The 19,245-nt window shown below is 41.6% G+C and overlaps 1 protein-coding gene across 1 annotated transcript in view; it reads right to left on the bottom strand.

Annotated features, from left to right (window-relative positions):
• The window catches only part of MAD1L1 (mitotic arrest deficient 1 like 1), a 1,251,441-nt gene that overhangs the window by 1,198,134 nt on the left and 34,062 nt on the right, over positions 1–19,245 (bottom strand). Inside the window, exons 8-9 of the mRNA XM_073636726.1 lie at positions 12,095–12,209; positions 9,842–9,903 (exon numbers count right to left, since the gene is read on the bottom strand). Coding sequence (XP_073492827.1) covers positions 9,842–9,903; positions 12,095–12,209 — 177 coding nt within the window. The remainder of the gene's footprint in view (positions 1–9,841; positions 9,904–12,094; positions 12,210–19,245) is intronic.

Here is a 19,245-nt window from a genome sequence, read left to right as displayed (position 1 = left end):
TAATGGTCAATCAGTTGCTACACCTGCAGGGCTCTAATGAGAAAAGTGGCATCCCTTTAGATGTGATTTCCATTTGGGAGTATCTCGCCAAAATTAAAATTTTTGTTGCAAGGGATGCTCAAAATCTGACTTGTGCAGACTTCTGGGAAATCACACATGCAGGAAATTACATTTCTAGGGGGAGCTCTGTACACAGAACATCACCAGGTAGCCATATTGCACAGCATTTTACAAAAAAATACAGCGCAGCAGATTGAAAAGGAGAGGTAATATTGCTCAAATGCAATATGACTTGTGCAGCAATTCTATATATAATTTTTTCCCCAAGAAAGTGGAGTTACCCTTTAAATCAGAACTTCTACACAATTTACTTTAGTCTATGTTCTCTGCAAGCCTAGGTTTGCTAGCACTAGTGCTGTTGCATAATCAAACAGCTTTCAGTGTTTTTTTACAGATTTTTTTCAGTGTTTCAACCATTTTTTGTAGGAGGAGGAGACCGGGTTTTAAACACATAACTGCCAAAAATGCACTAAATGCATGTACATGTTTTTTTATGTGCACTGCCATTGAAGTCAACACGGACAAAAAACAAACACACTATGCTGCACACCAAAGAAGCACTTGCACCTTTTCAAAAATCCCATTGCACCATGCTGCACTGATGTGAACATTCACCATAGAGAATAATGTAATTTCCATTGTCATGCATGGTAGCGCGACGGCAGACGCAGGAGAAATCACACTGTGTGAAAGGGGCCTTGTCACAAGCAGCAGGACTCCAGAAAGCATCTCACAATGTGTACATTTCTCTCTACATTGCGAATGACAATAAAAAACCTAAGTGGATCAGAATCTTTATGTGAGAGACCGCAAAAAGCCTGCAGTGAGTTTGTATTAGAATTCCTCACTTGAATGAACAGCAAAATGTTCTTCAAACACAGATTATCAGAAAAAAAATATTTTTTTTTTCAGCAGTGTCTGGACAATAAAAAATGGTTACTAACCATTAGATTAGATCCCTGTGTGCATCTCAAAAAATTTGAGCGACATTTTAAGAATGTTATACTAGGTCCATGCAGAAGGAAGCACCAGAAAGTCCAAGATTATTGGTAAAAAAAAAAAAAAAAAAAAAAAAAAAAAAAAAAAAAAAAAACACACACGCACACAGCCAACATGTTTTTGAATCAACATTTATCCCCCCTTCAGTAGGGCTCTACAGAGTACATAACTATGTAGATGAGTAGCAACTGTTGTCAAGTTGTTACTCCGTAAGTAGAGTTCAATACTGGCTCTAATATAGATCTGTTAAGTTACTGTTTTCTCCAAGTCCATCTAAATTTTACCCAGTTCTTAACCCTGATGGGTGCCCATCATAGTAAGCCATACTGTCTTGGAGCTGCCTCGCCAGAGCTTGTTTTAAACCTTTCTCTGACATGTGCAAGTCTAAAAGTTTCTAGCATCTCTAAGTACATTAGTCTAAAGTCTGACTCATCTAATAAAAAGGTACTTCCATGTATATACAGTGAGGGGAAAAGTATTTGATCCCCTGCTGATTTTGTACATTTGCCCACTGGCAAAAAAAAATGGTCAATAACAGGGGTCTCCAAACTGCGGCCCATGGGCCGAATGTGACCCTTTGCTTGCCTTTATCCAGCCCTTGGGGCACTATTCCTCCCACTGACACCAAAGACAGGGCATTATTCCTCCCACTGACACCAGGGATGGGGAACTAATTCTCCCACTGACCCAATTATGGGGCACTATTTCTCCCACTGACACCAATGGTGCAATTTTTTTTTTACTCCCATTGACCACCAAGCCTACAGCATTAATTTACTCCCACTGATTCCAGGGCATTTTCTACTCCCATTGGCCACAGTCCGGCCCTCTAAGGTTTGAAAGGCAGTAAACTGACCCTTTGTTTCAAAAGTTTGGAGATTCCTGGTCTATAATTTTAATGATAGGTTTATTTTTAACAGTGAGACAGAACAAAAAAAAAAAAATCCAGAAAAATGCATTTCAAAAAAGTGATAAGTTGATTTGCATTTTAATGAGTGAAATAAGTATTTGAACCTTCGCAAAACATGAGACTTAGCACTTGGTTTGCACACATCTCAGGAGAAATTGTGTCCCACTCATCTTTGCAGATCAGCTCCAAGTCATTAAGGTTTTGAGGCTGACATTTGGTAACTTGAAACTTCAGTTCCGTCCACATATTTTCTATGGGTTTAAGGTCTAGAGATTGGCTAGGCCACTCCAAGACCTTAATGTGCTTGTTCTTGAGCCACTCCCTTCTTGCCTTGGCCGTGCGTTTTGGTCATTGTCATGCTGGAATACCCATCCATGACTCATTTTCAATGCTCTGGCTGGGGGAAGGAGGTTCTTATCCAAAATTTGATGGTACATGGCCCCGTCCATTGTCCCATTGATGAGGTGAAGATGCCCTGTCCCCAGAAAAAAAAACCCCAAAGCATAATGAGTTTCCACCTCCATGTTGGACGGTAGAGATGGTGTTCTTGGGGTCATAGGCAGCACTCCTAACCGAGCTGCTCAGTGATGGTCTTGTAGTCCATTCCAGCTTTGTGTAGGTCTACAATCTTGCCCCTGAGATCCTTGGACAGCTCTCTGGTCTTGGCCATGGTGGAGAGATTGGAATCTTTTCGATTGCTTCTGTGGACAGGTGGCTTTAAGAGAGTGTGCCTAATCTCAGCAAGTTACCTGTATAGAAGACACATGGGAGCGAGAAATCTTGCTGATTGATAGAGGATCAAATACTTATTTCACTCATTAAAATGCAAATCAATTTATAACTTTTTTGAAATGTGTTTTTCTGTTTTGTTTTGTTTTTTTGTTGTTATTCTGTCTCACTGTTAACATAAACCTACCATTAAAATTATAAACTGATCATTTGTCAGTGGGGAAACATACAAAATCAACAGGGAATCAAATACTTTTTTCCTCACTGTATTAAGAGTTAAGGGAACAAATTGTTTCATTTAGCTAACTGGCTCAGTTAAGTTGCTCACATAAATAAGGATCCCCTACAATAGGGAATACGAGAATGACTCAAAACTTATGGAAGATACCAGGAGTGCCAGGCCAAAAGATACTGCCATCGACATACATACATCAGGGCAGCGTGGGGTTTTACACACCTGGCGGCTGTGCAGCCCCTGGAAAGCTTCCACACACCCGTTACTGTGTTCACCCCATGTCCATCTACGAACCCAGGACCAGCATGGTAGGTGCCATCAGGTCGGGGGGAGGGAGACCAGCGGAAATCCATTGGGTGGTATTCGCTTTCCAGTACAAGTCCTCCGATAAGGGGGGCAACATAGTCATTATGTCCAATGACCAATATAGAACAATGTGCAAAAAAGTCTTGGCAAATCGAGACTGGTATAAATCCATCCCTAGAGCAAGTATCATCAGATTTGAAAATCAGTTTTATGCTCTTGTGGATGGAGCCTTCTCTCAGGGAATCATAGATCAAGACACCTGGGAATTCTTGCGCATAAAAACACCCTAAGATTCCAACATTCTACTGCCTACCCAAGGTCCACAAGAATCCCTTGGTCCCACAAGGAAGACCCATCGTATCGGGGAATGGGGCCATTACTGAACACCTTAGCTTGTATGTCAACTCGTACCTCAAACCCTTTGTTGAGAATTTACCCTCCTTTGTACGGGATACTATCCATCTCCTACAAAGTCTAGATGGGCTTCATGTTCCACAGCGCTCCTTGTTGGTGGCGATCGACATAAAAGCTCTATACAGTTCCATTCCTCACCAGTTAGGCCTGGCCGTTATTAGACGCGTCATTGCGCAGACACACAGACGATAAAAAACTATGTGAGTTCATTATGGCATTGGAGTTCATTCTCCACCACAACGTTTTTTCCTTCAACGGCTCCCATTTCCTCCAGGTACAGGGCGTTGGGATGGGGACCTCGTGTGCCCCATCGTACGCCAATCTGTACCTGGGGGAATGGGAAAAGTCGTTTCTTGCTGATGAGTCTCTCAGACTGCATACACAACATGTAATGGGTTGGTTCCGATATATTGACGACATCTTGATGCTGTGGGATGGCTCGGAGAAGGAGCTGGAGGAATGTATTTGCTCCATGCAACAGAATACTCTCAATTTGAAGTTTACTTTCACCTATAACGAGACCAGTGTCACCTTTTTAGACACTACCATTACAAAAAAAATGAGGATGGCAGTCTATCAAGTGGGCTGTTTCGGAAGCCCACGGCTGGAAACACTATCTTGCATGCCTCGAGCGCCCATCCTCGGCCCCTTCTCCGTGCCATCCCCTACAGCCAGTATCTAAGGTTAAGGCGGAATTGCTCCGATCAGGAATCATACCTACGTGGGGCTTCCGCACTGAGAGACAGACTTCTTCGTAGAGGTTACTCTCTTTCCACTCTGAAAAAGGCATTCAAGCGAGCCAATGGACATACCAGACACGAGCTACTGTTTAGCAATCGAAGGAAGTCCGATGACTACCCTACAGTCAGGCTCATTACGAGGTTTAGCAATCAACACGAATCCATAAAATTAATTCTTAACAAATTTTGGCATACCTTATATGATGACCCCATGCTACGCCCACATTTAACTGCACGACCGGCCATTACATATCGACGCACCAGCTCACTAAGAGACCAATTGGTCCAGAGTGAATTTGTAGGCGACTTGCGAAACGATCCATGTAAAAGGTTTGGGACCTTCACCTGCGGTGGTTGCTCTATATGCAGATACATGAACAACAGTATAAATATCATTCTCCCCAATGGCCGTCCGTACCAACCCCATCACTTTTTCAACTGCAAGACCGAGGGGATGATATACCTTCTTACCTGTCAGTGTCAACGCTTCTACGTTGGGAAGACCAAACTGAAGTTCTCCCTGCGAGCCTCCAGGCACATCACTTCCATGAAAAAGGCAAACCCAGATCTCCCTCTGGGAAGGCACGTAATTCATGATCATGGGATCGTTCCAGGAATTCAATTTTTGATCCTGGATAGAATCCATCCCAACCCCAGGGGCGGGGACTGGAACAAGGTCCTCTTACAACGGGAAGTCCGTTGGATTGTTGACCTTGCTGCTACCTCGCCCCCGGGCTTAAATGAACAACTTAGTTATAGGCCATTTTTAGAGGGGTTTACATCAGGAGAATGTGAGAAAGATCTATAGTCTCTTATATTGTGGTTTCTCCCCCTCTCCCCCCTCCCTCCTTTGATCTAACATACTGTCCGATCGTTCAATCTAGGTTGGTCACCTGTGTAATGTTATGTTTAAATCATCTACTTAGATTTGTCTACCCCTGACCTGCTCGTGTTTTAGTTCCTTGATGATGTACATTTGACCTGTTTTCATGCCCTGCAGTTGTTGGATTTCTCATTGCCATGTCCGGTTATGGCGTACTATATGTTCGGGTACATCTGTTGGCCCCTCTTTGCCCCGCCCGGCGCAGGGGGGCCTCCCAGGGACTCTGTGTCCCTCATGGGGGGCCTTTTTCATGTGGCGTTCTTGCGGGCATCTAGATGCCTGGCTCGGCCGCCCTCTCTGCGTCGGTGGGTCGCCGCTGCATGACCCACCTCTCAGGCCTATGCCTGTTGGGTGCGGCGTGCAGTGATGGCTCGGGGTCCCCCCCGTCCTATTTGACACCTTTTACATGTTGCCCCCTACTTCCAAAAGCTCTGAATATACAGTAGGTCCCCTTTTTTGTTCAATATGTTCACTTAATAAACAGAGAACCATGGATGCATCTGTGCTTGACATGATCCTCCTATCCTGTGGTCTTACTATGTAGCCGGCTATTATATTGTTACGACACTCCTGGCTGCTAAGATACAGTTGGCTGCGCTCTGTCTCCTATCACAGAAGAGTGGGAGGAGTTCTGGGCTAATCCTGACTGGAGTGAGAATGTGGGGATGCCACAGAGAGTGCGGTGTCGCCGCGAAATCACTCTCACCTGGAGGTTCCATTTTCTTTGCCCTCTTCCATGCTAATTGACGTGATCCATGCTAATTGACAGATCAGTGTCACGCCCGACCCCTCCCCTTTCAGTCTTTTAAATGCTGCAGTGATCAGTGTCAGTCTGTCATTGCCCTGAATAGAGGCGACCCGTTTGGACATAGCTGCTGCAAGATCTGACGCCCACTAACTAAAGAGCCTTATACCGGTATGTAAGCTTTTGCCTTGTCGCTTTATATAAGTCCAGGCACTTTACTTACTTTACATTGATTTACCTTCTCTCACACAGCACCCTCTCTGTTTGTTTGCAGACTCTGCTGGTGTGAAGATCAATATGTTCATGCGAGCTAATCAATGACCATTCAATTGGTACCCACACTCCCTTCATATAGCCCCTTTTTTCTACTCGCCCTAGATTCACCACTGTCTATTCTCTAGCACTCAGGTACGATATTATTTACTGAGCCGACTATGACCCTTGGACTGATATTTTTGACTTAGATAATCTTTAATTGAATACCATATTTTTTATTATCCTTTTCAGACATCCACTTGGGTCTGTGCCTTCCTGACACAGTACCCTCTTGGACAGGCTCCGTGATTCGGTGTCTCTTTTTTTGGGGGTGGATCAGTGTGGGCAGAGTGGGGCCAGTCACACACACCCAGGCTCCGGCTTTTGGATCCGTGGGTGGTTTTGACATATCCGCCACCGTGATTTGGGCAATGGGTGCTCCAACACTGTCATGTTTGGGTAGGCTATTTCTCTTGTTTGGTTTCATAGACTTCATGTTCTCTATGCAGTGCTATGACAATATTATGCGGTAGAAAATGTTGTATTTATTTATATTTTTTCTAATCTTGTATTTCACCATACAGTAAGAGCTTGTCCCACGAGTCGCCCTTGACGAAGGGACGGTCAGTTTCAGTCCCAAAACGCGTAGGCCTTCGTGGAAGACATTACAACCATCTTTATCCAATGCACATCAGTACAGCTGTGTTTCAGCTTTTTATTGTGTTCACTGTGTTATGTTTATTAACTATGCTAATGTTTTGTATACATATATAAATTTTTCTATGGAATAAAATTGTTTTTACATTACGCTGTTGCTGTTAAAGTCCCACAACCTTATTTGGGGGTATTTTTTTCACCTTCCCTTTCCAGTACTGACCTGGAAGCAAAGTATAAAACGTCACTTCGAGGTCCCGGTGTCTCTTTGGGCCACGTCATGTTTTTTTTAGTTCACTGGCAGTGGAGGAGACAGAGACTGACTGTCTCTTAAAGAGACAGTCACCAAGTTTACCATTGAGGAAGGTATCATCCCTAAGGACATCTAGGAAGAGAGGTCATTATATCCATACCCCAAGAGGTGAAAAAGCTCATCAGACCTAATGTATATTTTTAGGTCCAAACCTTAAGGGGAGCGCATTGGAGTGAAGGTGTCGGGACCCACTTGCATGTTGGTGTAGATGCATGACATTCTTTGAGCACATAATGGAGGAAGATATCATTTGGACCCAGTTCCTCACATTTCTGGGACAAGATATTTTCAATTGGGACTAAAACAACCATTTTCGCGGATTTGTATTAAATTATTGGTCACCTTGTGATTTTTAGTTTGTTTTTTTCTTACAGTTTGGATTTACAGTGGGGAAGGAAAATTTTCAGACCCCCTTAAATTTTTCACTCTTTGTTATATTGCAGTCATTTGCTAAAATCATTTAAGTTTTTTTTTTTTCCTCATTAAATGTACACACAGCACCCCATATTGACAGAAAAACACAGAATTGTTGACATTTTTGCAGATTAAAAAAGAAAAACTGAAATATCATATGGTCTTAAGTATTCCGACCCTTTGCTCAGTATTTAGTAAAACCCTTAGTAGCACCCTTTTGATCTAATACAGCCATGAGTCCTTTTGGTAAAGACGCAACAATTTTTTCACACCTGGATTTGGAGATCCTCTGCCATTCCTCCTTGCAGATCCTCTCCAGTTCTGTCAGGTTGGATGGTAAACGTTGGTGGACAGCCATTTTTAGGTCTCTCCAGGGATGCTCAAATGGGTTTAGGTCAGGGCTCTGGCAGGGCCATTCAAGAATAGTCACGGAGTTGTTGTGAAACCACTCCTTTGTTATTTTAGTTGTGTGCTTAGGGTCATTGTCTTGTTGGAAGGTAAACCATCGGCACAGTCTTAGGTCCAGAGCACTCTGGAGAAGGTTTTCGTCAAGGATATCCCTGCACTTGGCCGCATTCATCTTTCCCTCGATTGAAACCAGTCTTCCTGTCCCTGCAGATGAAAAACACCCCCACAGCATGATGCTGCAACCGCCATGCTTCACTGTTGGCACTGTATTGGACAGGTGATGAGCAGTGCCTGGTTTTCTCCACACATACTTCTTAGAATTAAGGCCAAAAACTTCTATCTTGGTCTCATCAGACCAGAGAATCTTATTTCTCACCATCTTGGAGTCCTTCAGGTGTTTTTTTTTTAGCAAACTCCATGCGGGCTTTCATGTGTCTTGCACTGAGGATAGGCTTCCGTCGGGTCACTCTGCCATAAAGCCCCGACTTGTAGAGGGCTGCAGTGACGGTTGACTTTCTACAGCTTTCTTCCATCTCCCGACTGCATCTCTGGAGCTCAGCCACAGTGATCTTTGGGTTCTTCTTTACCTCTCTCACCAAGGCTCTTCCCCCTGATAGCTCAGTTTGGCCGGACGGCCAGCTCGAGGAAGGGTTCTGGTCATCCCAATTGTCTTCCATTTAAGGATTATGGATGCCATGGTGCTCTTAGGAACCTTAAGTGCAGCAGAATTTTTTTGTAATCTTGGCCAGATCTGTGCCTTGCCACAATTCTGTCTGAGCTCTTCAGGCAGTTCCTTTGACCTCATGATTCTCATTTGCTCTGACATGCACTGTGAGCTGTAAGGTCTTATATAGACAGGTGTGTGGCTTTCCTAATCAAGTCCAATCAGTATAATCAAACACAGCTGGACTCAAATGAAGGTGTAGAACCATCTCAAGGATGATCAGAAGAAATGGACAGCACCTGAGTTAAATATATGAGTCTCACAGCAAAGGGTCTGAATACTTAGGACCATGTGATATTTCAGTTTTTCTTTTTTAATAAATCTGCAAAAATGTCAAACAATTCTGTGTTTTTCTGTCAATATGGGGTGCTGTGTGTACATTAATGAGAAAAAAAATGAACTTAAATGATTTTAGCAAATGGCTGCAATATAACAGAGTGAAAAATTTAAGGGGGTCTAAATACTTTCCGTCCCCGCTGTATATTTGTTTTAAGCACATGTTATATTTATAGAGGTTTGTATCACATATTGAGTTCTACATATGATTTTATCCCTTAGCGAGCACCACATAATTATTACCAAATTGCACATATGACCTTGCAGGAACTCATGTAGATGCAAGCAGCACCCTTTGATATCTGTATTTTTGAACACTTTCAGGACATTATATTTAAATATTTATCAATAGGTAGCAAGGAATTTTTCACGGCTATTTCACATTATTCATTCAAATAAACCTCTATCAGGAACACTACTTTTTTTATCATAATGTTGTTTTCTTATATTTGTGGCCACACACACACGCTAGCCACGTTTTTAATATCTCCATGAGGAACTTGGAGTCTCTAAATTTCCTCCCCACATAAAAGCTTGTATTTTTGCTAAAAGTTTACATGGGCAAGCATGTATCTATGGAAGCATAAAGTTTTCTGATTCTCAGGCTGTTCTAAACATTCCAACATATTCAGCGCCAGAGCCAAATCAACATGACTGCCACTCTCTCCATCAACCTCACAAATTAGATCATCTTCATTCAAATGTTAAGCACCTACTTGAGGTTCAGACCAGTTGTTTGCTCCAAGTTTTCCCAGCCTTTTAACTTCTTCAAAGTTTTCTAAAAGAAAATAAATAAATAAATACAGACACATTCTAAATACAACGTGTTTTAGTAGAGAGAAATTCAGCTAAAATAAAAAAAATGAAAGGAATATTATCTTATCTTACACAATATTTTATTTAATTGTGTCCTATAAATGCTTTTTCACATACTCAAGTTCTAATCTTTTATGACCGTACGGATTTCACGTTGCCTATAAATTTGCAGTGACCATACACCTAAGATTTTTACCCAACCCAACCATTAATCCATTTTCCTCCACTGTCTGCGATGCTATCCCACTAGCTTTAATGCCTTCAGCCACTGAACTCAAACAAGTATGCAAACTTTGACTTCCTCATGTGCATACTTGTTCAGGGTCAGAGAGAAGTATTGAAGCCAGAGAATCAAGCATGGCAGGCAGACAACCAGCATTTTCAGGAAAGATTAGCAATGGCAGCCCCATCAGCACTTGTACCTCAGAAACTTTAAAGTTGATTAAAAGAAACATGGAGGATATCAAGGCTCCTCACTTCTTCAAAAAATGCTAGTTGCTCTTCCACCATGCTGAGCCTTTTGCTTCAATCCAAATTTAATGGCATAGAAAAGATATACATTTAGGATTTTTTTTTCTCCTCAGACTTATTCAATCGATCTGGGTCATTGACAAAAGTAATGAAACCAGTGGGTCACATAATGGTCAGAAGAGAGAAAGAGAGAGATTATCTTTCTTCAAGCAAGTTTACTTCAATAAAAAAAAAAAAAAAAAAAAAAAGTACACACATGAAAATTCATCAAATTTTGATCAGTTTGTGTCCCTCCCTGTTCGACAGAAGTCAGTCAATAGATTGACTTCTGTTGAATGAGACTGTTGGAAAACTTTTCGAACAGCCACTGCAGTGTATTCTGACACAGAAGGCAGCCCCACTGTTAGAATACATCCTTCCATACTCCTCGCTTGTATGGATTGGGGAATCTATTTGTTTCTTTTTTTTTTTTTAGTTTAGCCCGCCAGCTAAATGAAAAAAATAAATAAATAATGTGTGTATACCCGGAAAATTGGAGGAGCATAACCAACCTCTCAAATTTGCAAATTTGATGGGGGAAGAACGTTTAAAAAAAAAAAAAAAAATGTATATTTGTACCCAAATATCTCTACCACTTCATAGCAGCTCAGTTTTTTTAACACATCAATCCATTTAAGGGTGGCTTTGCCCTGAAAAAAGAACTTGGATATATATCAATATCAAGCTATGCAACTCACATAATTAAACTTTGAATACCAATGCATAGCTGTATAAAAAAAAAAAAAACAACACACACACACACACACACACACACACACACACACACACACAACACCCCCCTATACATATACACTGTACCTTTCCGGCTGCCTGTTTGTTATAACACTGCATCTCTGCTGCTCCCTTGCCACTGAGTATTCCACATTTCTGAGGGTATGGAGTACCTGTTCCTTGCTGTACACTGTGGTCTCTGCTGCATTACAGGAGGAACTGCTGTGTGCAGGGGAACACAAGTATACAACACATCCAACTTGCCAAATACTTGCACTGGCTAGGGGGCAAATCAGACAGCGTTTTAACAATCAGGCAGCTAGAAAAGTAAGCATATACCCTGTTTTTTTACAGGTGTACTTTTAAATACAAAGTGAACCTGTGTCAACATTCTCAGTTCAAGAGCCTGATTGTTTTTTTCCTGGGAGAAAATTCTGATAATATATGGTGAACAGCTATTTTTGTCATAGTACAATGCCTTTCAAGATATCAAGCGTCATTCTGTGCAGTGTAACAGTACTTCACCAGGTACAGTGAGCTCTGTCTCATGATTAATTATACTTTGTATTATTTAAGTTGTGGAATTTTTTAACTTCTCTTTTTTTTTTTTTTAAGATAAAAGTTAATGTGCCATGAGCAAGGCATTGTCTCTAGAATATTTTTATTGCCATTTTAAGATATTTTTCATCTTTATATTCACCAAAAACGAAAAATGTATGCTTGAACTCATTTGGTATGTGTACATAAACAAAAGCAGATATGTGCGTTTATAACCATTAGATGGGTATAAAAAGTTATTTTGTAGTTCACTTTTATAAAAAAGGATCAGATTTGCTGATTTTCACGTTTAGCTGGAGTTTACTTTTAAATGCTTCAAAAAAATCTGACCTTTGTCATGCAAGAATACTTACTTCCTTTTCAATCTCTACGGCCACCATTTCTTCTTTCATCCGGTCATATCGTTCTAGCTTTTTGTGCAGCCCTTCCACCTCCTCTTTTAGTAGCGCATTATTCTCCTTCATTTCCCTGATTGCAGAAAATCCACTATTAAACCGATGTACATAATCAAGCCATGACTGTAATCATTTTTGGCTCTGTTTTTCAAATGTATTACCCGATTTGCCCCAGTAATAACAACAAATTAGAAGCAAACAGCTTTGTGCTGCAGATTACTCAAGGTTCCAAAACATCAAACCAAATCTACACACAAAAATGTTATTTTAGTACGTATCATCTAAATCAAAATAAGCACCAATAATGCATATGCATTGCCTTATGTAGCATCAGTTGAAAAGTACACTGCTGCCAATACAAAATGAGATTTCTGGTTTATCTGTAAAATCCTTTTCTTGGGAATACATCACAGGATATATCTTTGTGTCCATTATGATAGGCTTATGCTGCCACCTTACAGTAATTGGACACTGGCAATAAATAAAAAATAAAATAAAAGGGGGGGGGGGGGATTCCCTCCTTAGGCACAACCCCTCCCAATTATGCAAGGCTTCAATTTTTGTAGCAAACCATAAACTGGCGAATGTAGCATCCTCAGCGACTAACATTCAACTGGTAAAAGTTCATAAAGGTATGAACCGAAAACCAAGTAGCAGCTTTAGAAACTTGAGCTACTGAAGCTTGATGACGTATAGCCCAGGAGGCACCAAACACTCCTAGTAGTATGAGCGGTTACCAAAAATAATGAAACTTTCCCTATAATACCTTAAGCTTGAGAAAAAACTGACAGATCAATCTAGAGAAGAGTTTGAAAGCAGCGTGACCCTTTCTTGGGCCTTATGGAAGCAAAAAGAGGAAATCTGATTGATGAACTGCAGCAGTCACTTTCAATTAACACCTAACAGCATGAACCACATCCAAGGTGTGAAGAGCCTTGCCCACCAGTATCAGGGGCTTTGGACAAAAAGGACAGCAACACAATGTCCTGGTTGAGATGGAATTTAGAAACCACTAGGCAAAAAGGATGGCTGAGGCCTTAAAACTGCCAATAGGAATTTTTACTTACCTGTAAACTCCATATCTTGGGGTACAGTACAGGGCACAGGAATACATGCCCATAACCCATGGTGTAAGAATACTGTGTATTCTTACACCATGGGTTATGTGCATGTACTTTCAGATGACTGGACACTGGTACACACCCACTAGCGCCTCCCCTATAACCCTAAACTACTTCATAAGTCCTCATTTTTGTAGCAAGCAAGAGAGTAAACCAAGGAAAAAAAAAAAAAAAGTGGTAGGTCTTCTGTTCTCCAAGGTATGGAATTTACAGGCAAGTCAAAATAACTCTTATCCTAATCGTACAGTACAGGACACAGGTATAGTATTCATATGAACCATGGGATGTCCCCCAAGCAATGAATAGGAAGGGTAGGCAACAATGAGGCAAAACGAACTGTCAAGTTGCCCAAACAAGGACCAACACTGAGAACCTTACAGCCAAACGCTGCATTAACAGAAGATTGAACAACCACCTAGTAACACTTTGAAAAAAAGTATGGGTCCAGTGCTGCAGGGTTAATTTGACTGCTCTAAGCTCAAAGATGTGATGGGGATCCTGGCTTCCCCCGGTGACCATGTTTCTTTAACCGTTAAGAGATTGGAATACTCCTCCCCAGACAGAGACTTGCATTTGTTGTGATAACATTTGAGATAGAAATGGAAAGGCTTCCCCACTTTTAGGGCTGGTGTGGTGATCCACCAAGGTAGGTTAAAACTTGCTTGGCTGGACAAGCAGTAGCATAGGTAAATGGAGAGCAGGAGGCTGCGTTTTCCATTTTTATGGGAATATTCAGGCATCTTGGATGTCAACGAATGCCAAGCAGTCCCCCTTTTCTCAGAGAAGAAATTACTAAATTTGACAAATACACTCATTGGGCTTTGGTATCATGAACTTAAGTAGAATAACCTATCTTGTGGCAATACTGGCAGAATTACTCCATGGCATAATAGGTGGTTCTGGGCATTCTGCAAATCTAACCTCCTTGGACAGTTGGTTGATGAGAAAGAAGGAAGCAAGGAGATGGTAGAGTTCTGAACTTTATTTTGTACCCCTTTGAAACCATCCCTCAAATGCACAAGCCTGGGGTATCTGTGACCCAGAGAGAGGCAAACTGTACCTGCTGCCCCCTCACTCTTAGGAGTGAGGAGACACCTTCATTGTGCAGAGGGCTTTGGGAAAGAATACTTAGTGGCTTTTGTGGGCCAAGCTTTGCGCTGAAAGGAAGGGTGGAACAGATGCACTGCAAGGGGCTCCTGAGGAGGATGGTTTTAAGACATTCTGCTGTAGAAGTAAGGCCTTACAATCTGTAAACTCTTTGATGAACTTGTCAAGTGCCTTTTGCAGGCAGCTTCGGCTGTCCAAGCTTTTAGTCATAAGATTATGTACATGTGACTGGAGACATTCTGAAAATTTGTCTTATGACATGTTCTAGGGTAGGGGTTGACAACTAATCAGTCGCAGGCAGGTGACTGGTAGACCACAATTAGGAATTGGTTTGGGTGTGTTCGGGTTCCTAATCTCAACCCGCCTGCCAGATACCGCCAGAAAACCGATACTGCACACCGCTAATCAAAAGCAGTGATACATTTCCCAAACCCACAGCTGCACAGATCGGGTAATGTCTCACTGCCTGTGATTAGCGGTGTGCAGTGTCAGCTTGCTGCCAGGATAGGGCAGGTGGGTTGGGACTAGGAACTCAAATACGCCCGGGCCCATCTCTAACCACAACCCTTCCTTTCCGACCCCTGGAACCTGGACAGGAGGGGAGGAGGGGGTGGCATTTACTGAAATCAATACCCTGTATTTTCCTCCTGCAGCAACTGAAAGCAGGCTTCTCCCCCTAGGCACTAAGCCTTAAGGTCCTGGCTTGGGTGTCTTCGATGTCCTTCTCACACCAACCCACCATAGAGGCTGTTTTACTTTTTCTCCCGTCTCAATCTTTAAGCAGGACTCAACTCTTCACCTGGATTAAGCAGCACATCCCATTCATTGTCTTGCTACTTGCCTGAATCCTTGCAAGATGGCTATGGAGCACTCCTGTATCATGAGTTCATTATTATGAACATTTATACACTTTTGTTATGCTCAAGAAATGGAACCATGTTATTGAAGGCTACATTTCTGGTAACCAATAGTGCATTGCGATGCTTTTAAGGTTATCACACTATGTGCATGTTTTCTTATGATTTTCACCCACTTATTCTGGGATTTGTGGAACAAATGAGTGTATGGCTGGTGGAGGATTCCTTACCCAGATGCTAATCAAATGGGACTTTAATCTTTGCCTAGGTCGAACAAGCTGTGTTTGCCTAATATGTAATAGAATAGGCATTCACTTCTGGTAAATGCAGTTCCCCAAGTGTGGTCAAGGGAAAACTGTTGGAGAAAATGTCTGATTGAATTGTAGACTCACTCAGTGCTGTTTACGATCTGGGATATGTTTTTTTTTTTTTTTTTTATCTATACAGTTTTAATTAATTTTAACCTGGCCTTACCTGAGGAAGAGCCAGGAGCACTGGCGGGGCACCCTAGAAAGAGAGACCAGGGCTGCTCTGTGCAAAACCATTGCACAGAACAGGCAAGAATAACATATTTGTTACCTAAAAAAAACTTACAATCAATTTAAGCTAAGGCTTATAATTTTCTGTGACGGAGAAAAGGTCCATCACCTTCAGACACTAGCACAAAACTGAGGACTCACGGAGTGGGGCAGGATTATAGGGGAGGCACTCAGAGAACATTTCCTCTAAAGCTTTGCCAGTGTACAATCACATAAAAAGTACACACCTATAACCCATGGTGTACGAATACTTTGCCTATATCCTGTAGTAGATAGAGATGATAGCGATGACAGAGATGACAGATATATACACACACACACACAGTGCCTTGAAAAAGTATTTGTACCCCTTGAAATTTTCCACGTTATCATATTACAACCAAAAATGTAAATGTATTTTATTTATTTGATAGACCAACACAAAGTGCCACATATTAGTGAAGTGGAAGGAAAACGATAAATGGTTTTCAATTGTTTTTTAAAAATATCTGAAAAAAAAGTGTCGTTCATTTGTATTCAGCCCCCTTTACTCTAATACCCCTAACTAAAATATAGAGGAACCAATTGCCTTCAGAACTCACCTGATTAGTAAATAGAGTCCACCTGTGTGTAATTTAATCTCAGTATAAATACAGCTGTTCTGTGAAGCCCTCAGGAGATTTGTTAGAGAACCTTAGTGAACAAACAGCATCATGAAGGCCAAAGAACACACCAGACAGGTCAGGGATAAAGTTGTGGAGAAGTTTAAAAGGAGGGTTAGGTTATAAAAAAATATCCCAAGCTTTGAACATTTCATGGAGCACTGTTCAATCCATCATCTGAAAATGGAAATAGTATGGCAGAAGTGCAAACCTACCAAGACATTGCCGTCCACCTAAACTGACAGGCCAGGCAAGGAGAGCATTAATCAGAAAAGCAGCCAAGAGACCCATGGTAACTCTGGAGGAGCTGCAGAGATCCACAGATCAGGTAAGAGAATCTGTCCACAGGACAACTATTAGTCGTGCACTCCACAAATCTGGCCTTTATGGAAGAGTGGCAAAAAGAAAGCCATTGTTGAAAGAAAGCCATCAGTTGTCCCGTTTGCGAGAATCCATGTGGGGTACACAGCAAACATGTAGAAGAAGAAGGTGCTCTGGTCAGATGAGACCAAAAATAAAGTTTTTGGTCTAAAATATTTTGCAATATGTGTGGCAGAAAACTAACACTGCACATCACCCTGAACACACCATACTCACCATGAAACATGGTGGTGGCAGTATCATGTTGTGGGCGATGCTTTTCTTCAGAATGGACAGGGAAGCTGATCAGAGTTGATGGGAAGATGAATGGATCCAAATACAGGGAAATCTTAGAAGAAAACCTGTTCGGCCTCTTGCACACTGCAGCTTGAAAAAGCTCAGTACAGCTTATTTTTTTTACTGAGCGAAAAATACAACCCATTAATTGTAATGGGCCTATGCACACAGGTATGTAAACAAGCGCTGTGTATTTAGTTCAAAATAAAAAAAAAAAAAAATCTGCATTTTTGGTCAGTAATTTACACCTCACGCGTACAAATATGCACAGTTTTGTCCATTTACATTGTCAACGCGAGAACAAGCTTCCACGCATGCGCGGAATGTACGCGAAAATACATACAAAAAAAAAAGAAAGTCTGAAAAAGCAGATGCTCAAACAGGAGTATCGTGTGCAAGAGGCCTTATGCCCTGTACACACGAGTGGAATGTACGACAGAAAAAGTCGGACTGAAGCTTTTCATTGTCTATTACGATCATGTGTGTGCCTCATCAGACTTCCTTTTTCGAAAATTCTGACGGAGCTAGAAATGGAACATGTTCTAAATATTTCCGACAGAACCAATTCCTATCGGGAAAATCGATCATCTGTATGCTGTTCCGACGGACCAAAAACAACGCATGCTGTGAAGCAAGTACGAGATGGAAGCTATTGGCTACTGGCTATTGAACTTCCTTTTTCTAGTCCCGTCTTAAGTGTTGTACGTCACCGCGTTCTGGACGGTCGGACTTTGGGTTGACCGTGTGTAGGTAAGACCGCTTGAATGGAATCCCATCGGAGTTCCTTCGGAGTTTATTCCGATGGCAAAACCGGTCGTGTGTACACGGCATTAGAGCCTGTAAAAGACTTGAGTGATAGGTGAAAGTGCAGAACAGCAATTGTACATGTTCACCTATCACTCAGTTTACACCTGGGGTATACACGCATTTGTAGCGCTGCACTTTTTTTTACCACATTTCCATTTACAATTAGTCTTATTGTTGGTGCTAGCTTATTTTTTTTTTCACTAGTAGCGCAGTAATTTTTTTTTTTATAACTGTAAAAGGCTCGAGACTGGGGCAGAGACCTTCCAGCAGGACAACAACCCCTAAACATACAGCCAGAGCTACAATAGAATTGTTTAGATCAGTGGTTCTCAACTCCTGTCCTCAGGACTCACTAACAGGCCAGATTTGCAAGATAACTGAACTACATCACAGGTAATATTATTTGCTGCTCAGTGATTGCAGTATTCTAGTCTGCATATCCCCAAATGTAATACTTAAAATCTGGCCTGTTAGTGGGTCCAAGGACAGGAGTTGACAACAACTGGTTTAGATCAAAGCATATTCATGCGATTATAAAGGCCCAAAGTCCAGACCTAAATCCAACTGAGAATCTGCGGCAAGACTTCAAAACTGCTTTTCACAAATGCTCTCCATCCAATCCAACAGAGCTTGAGCTATTTAGCAAAGAATGGGCAAAAATGTCACTCTAGATGTGGAAAGCTAGTAGAGACATCCCCAAAAACCTTTTTTGGTTGTAACAAGACAAAATGAAAAATTTTGAGGGGGTATGAATACTTTTTCAATGCACAGTATATATTATACACACATTAATATATATTTTATTACACACACACACACACACACAGTGCCTTGCAAAAGTATTCACCCCCTTGGTATTTTTCGTGTTTCTTGCCTCACAACCTGGAATTAACATGGATTGTTTGAGGATTTCCATCATTTATTTTACAGAACGTGTCCACATTTTTCAAAATTTTTTTTTTTTTTTTTTGTAAAGACAAAAAACAAATAGGACAAAACAACAGAAAAGGTCAATGTGCATAACTATTTACCCCCCTTAAAGTCAATACTTTGTAGAGCCACCTTTTGCGGCTATCACAGCTCCAAGTTGCTTTGGATAAGTCTCTATGAGCTTGCCACATCTTCCACTGGGATTTTTGCCCATTCCTCCTCCCCCTTGAAAAACTTCAAGTTGGATGGTTTGCGCTTGTGAATAGCAATCTAAGTCTGACCACAGATTTTCTATTGGATTGAGGTCTGGGCTCGTACTCGGACATTCAAACATGACAATGATCCAAAACACAAGGCCAAGTCGACCTGTCATTGGCTACAGCAGAATAAAGTGAAGGTTCTTGAGTGGCCATCTGTCTCCTGACTTCAATATCATTGAGCCACTCTGAG

This window comes from Aquarana catesbeiana, linkage group LG06 (genome assembly GCF_042186555.1).
Source record: "Aquarana catesbeiana isolate 2022-GZ linkage group LG06, ASM4218655v1, whole genome shotgun sequence".
NCBI classification, from domain to species: Eukaryota; Metazoa; Chordata; class Amphibia; order Anura; family Ranidae; genus Aquarana; species Aquarana catesbeiana.
The sequence above is the reverse complement of the archived record's forward strand: the minus strand, read 5'-3'. Positions and strand labels throughout refer to the sequence as shown.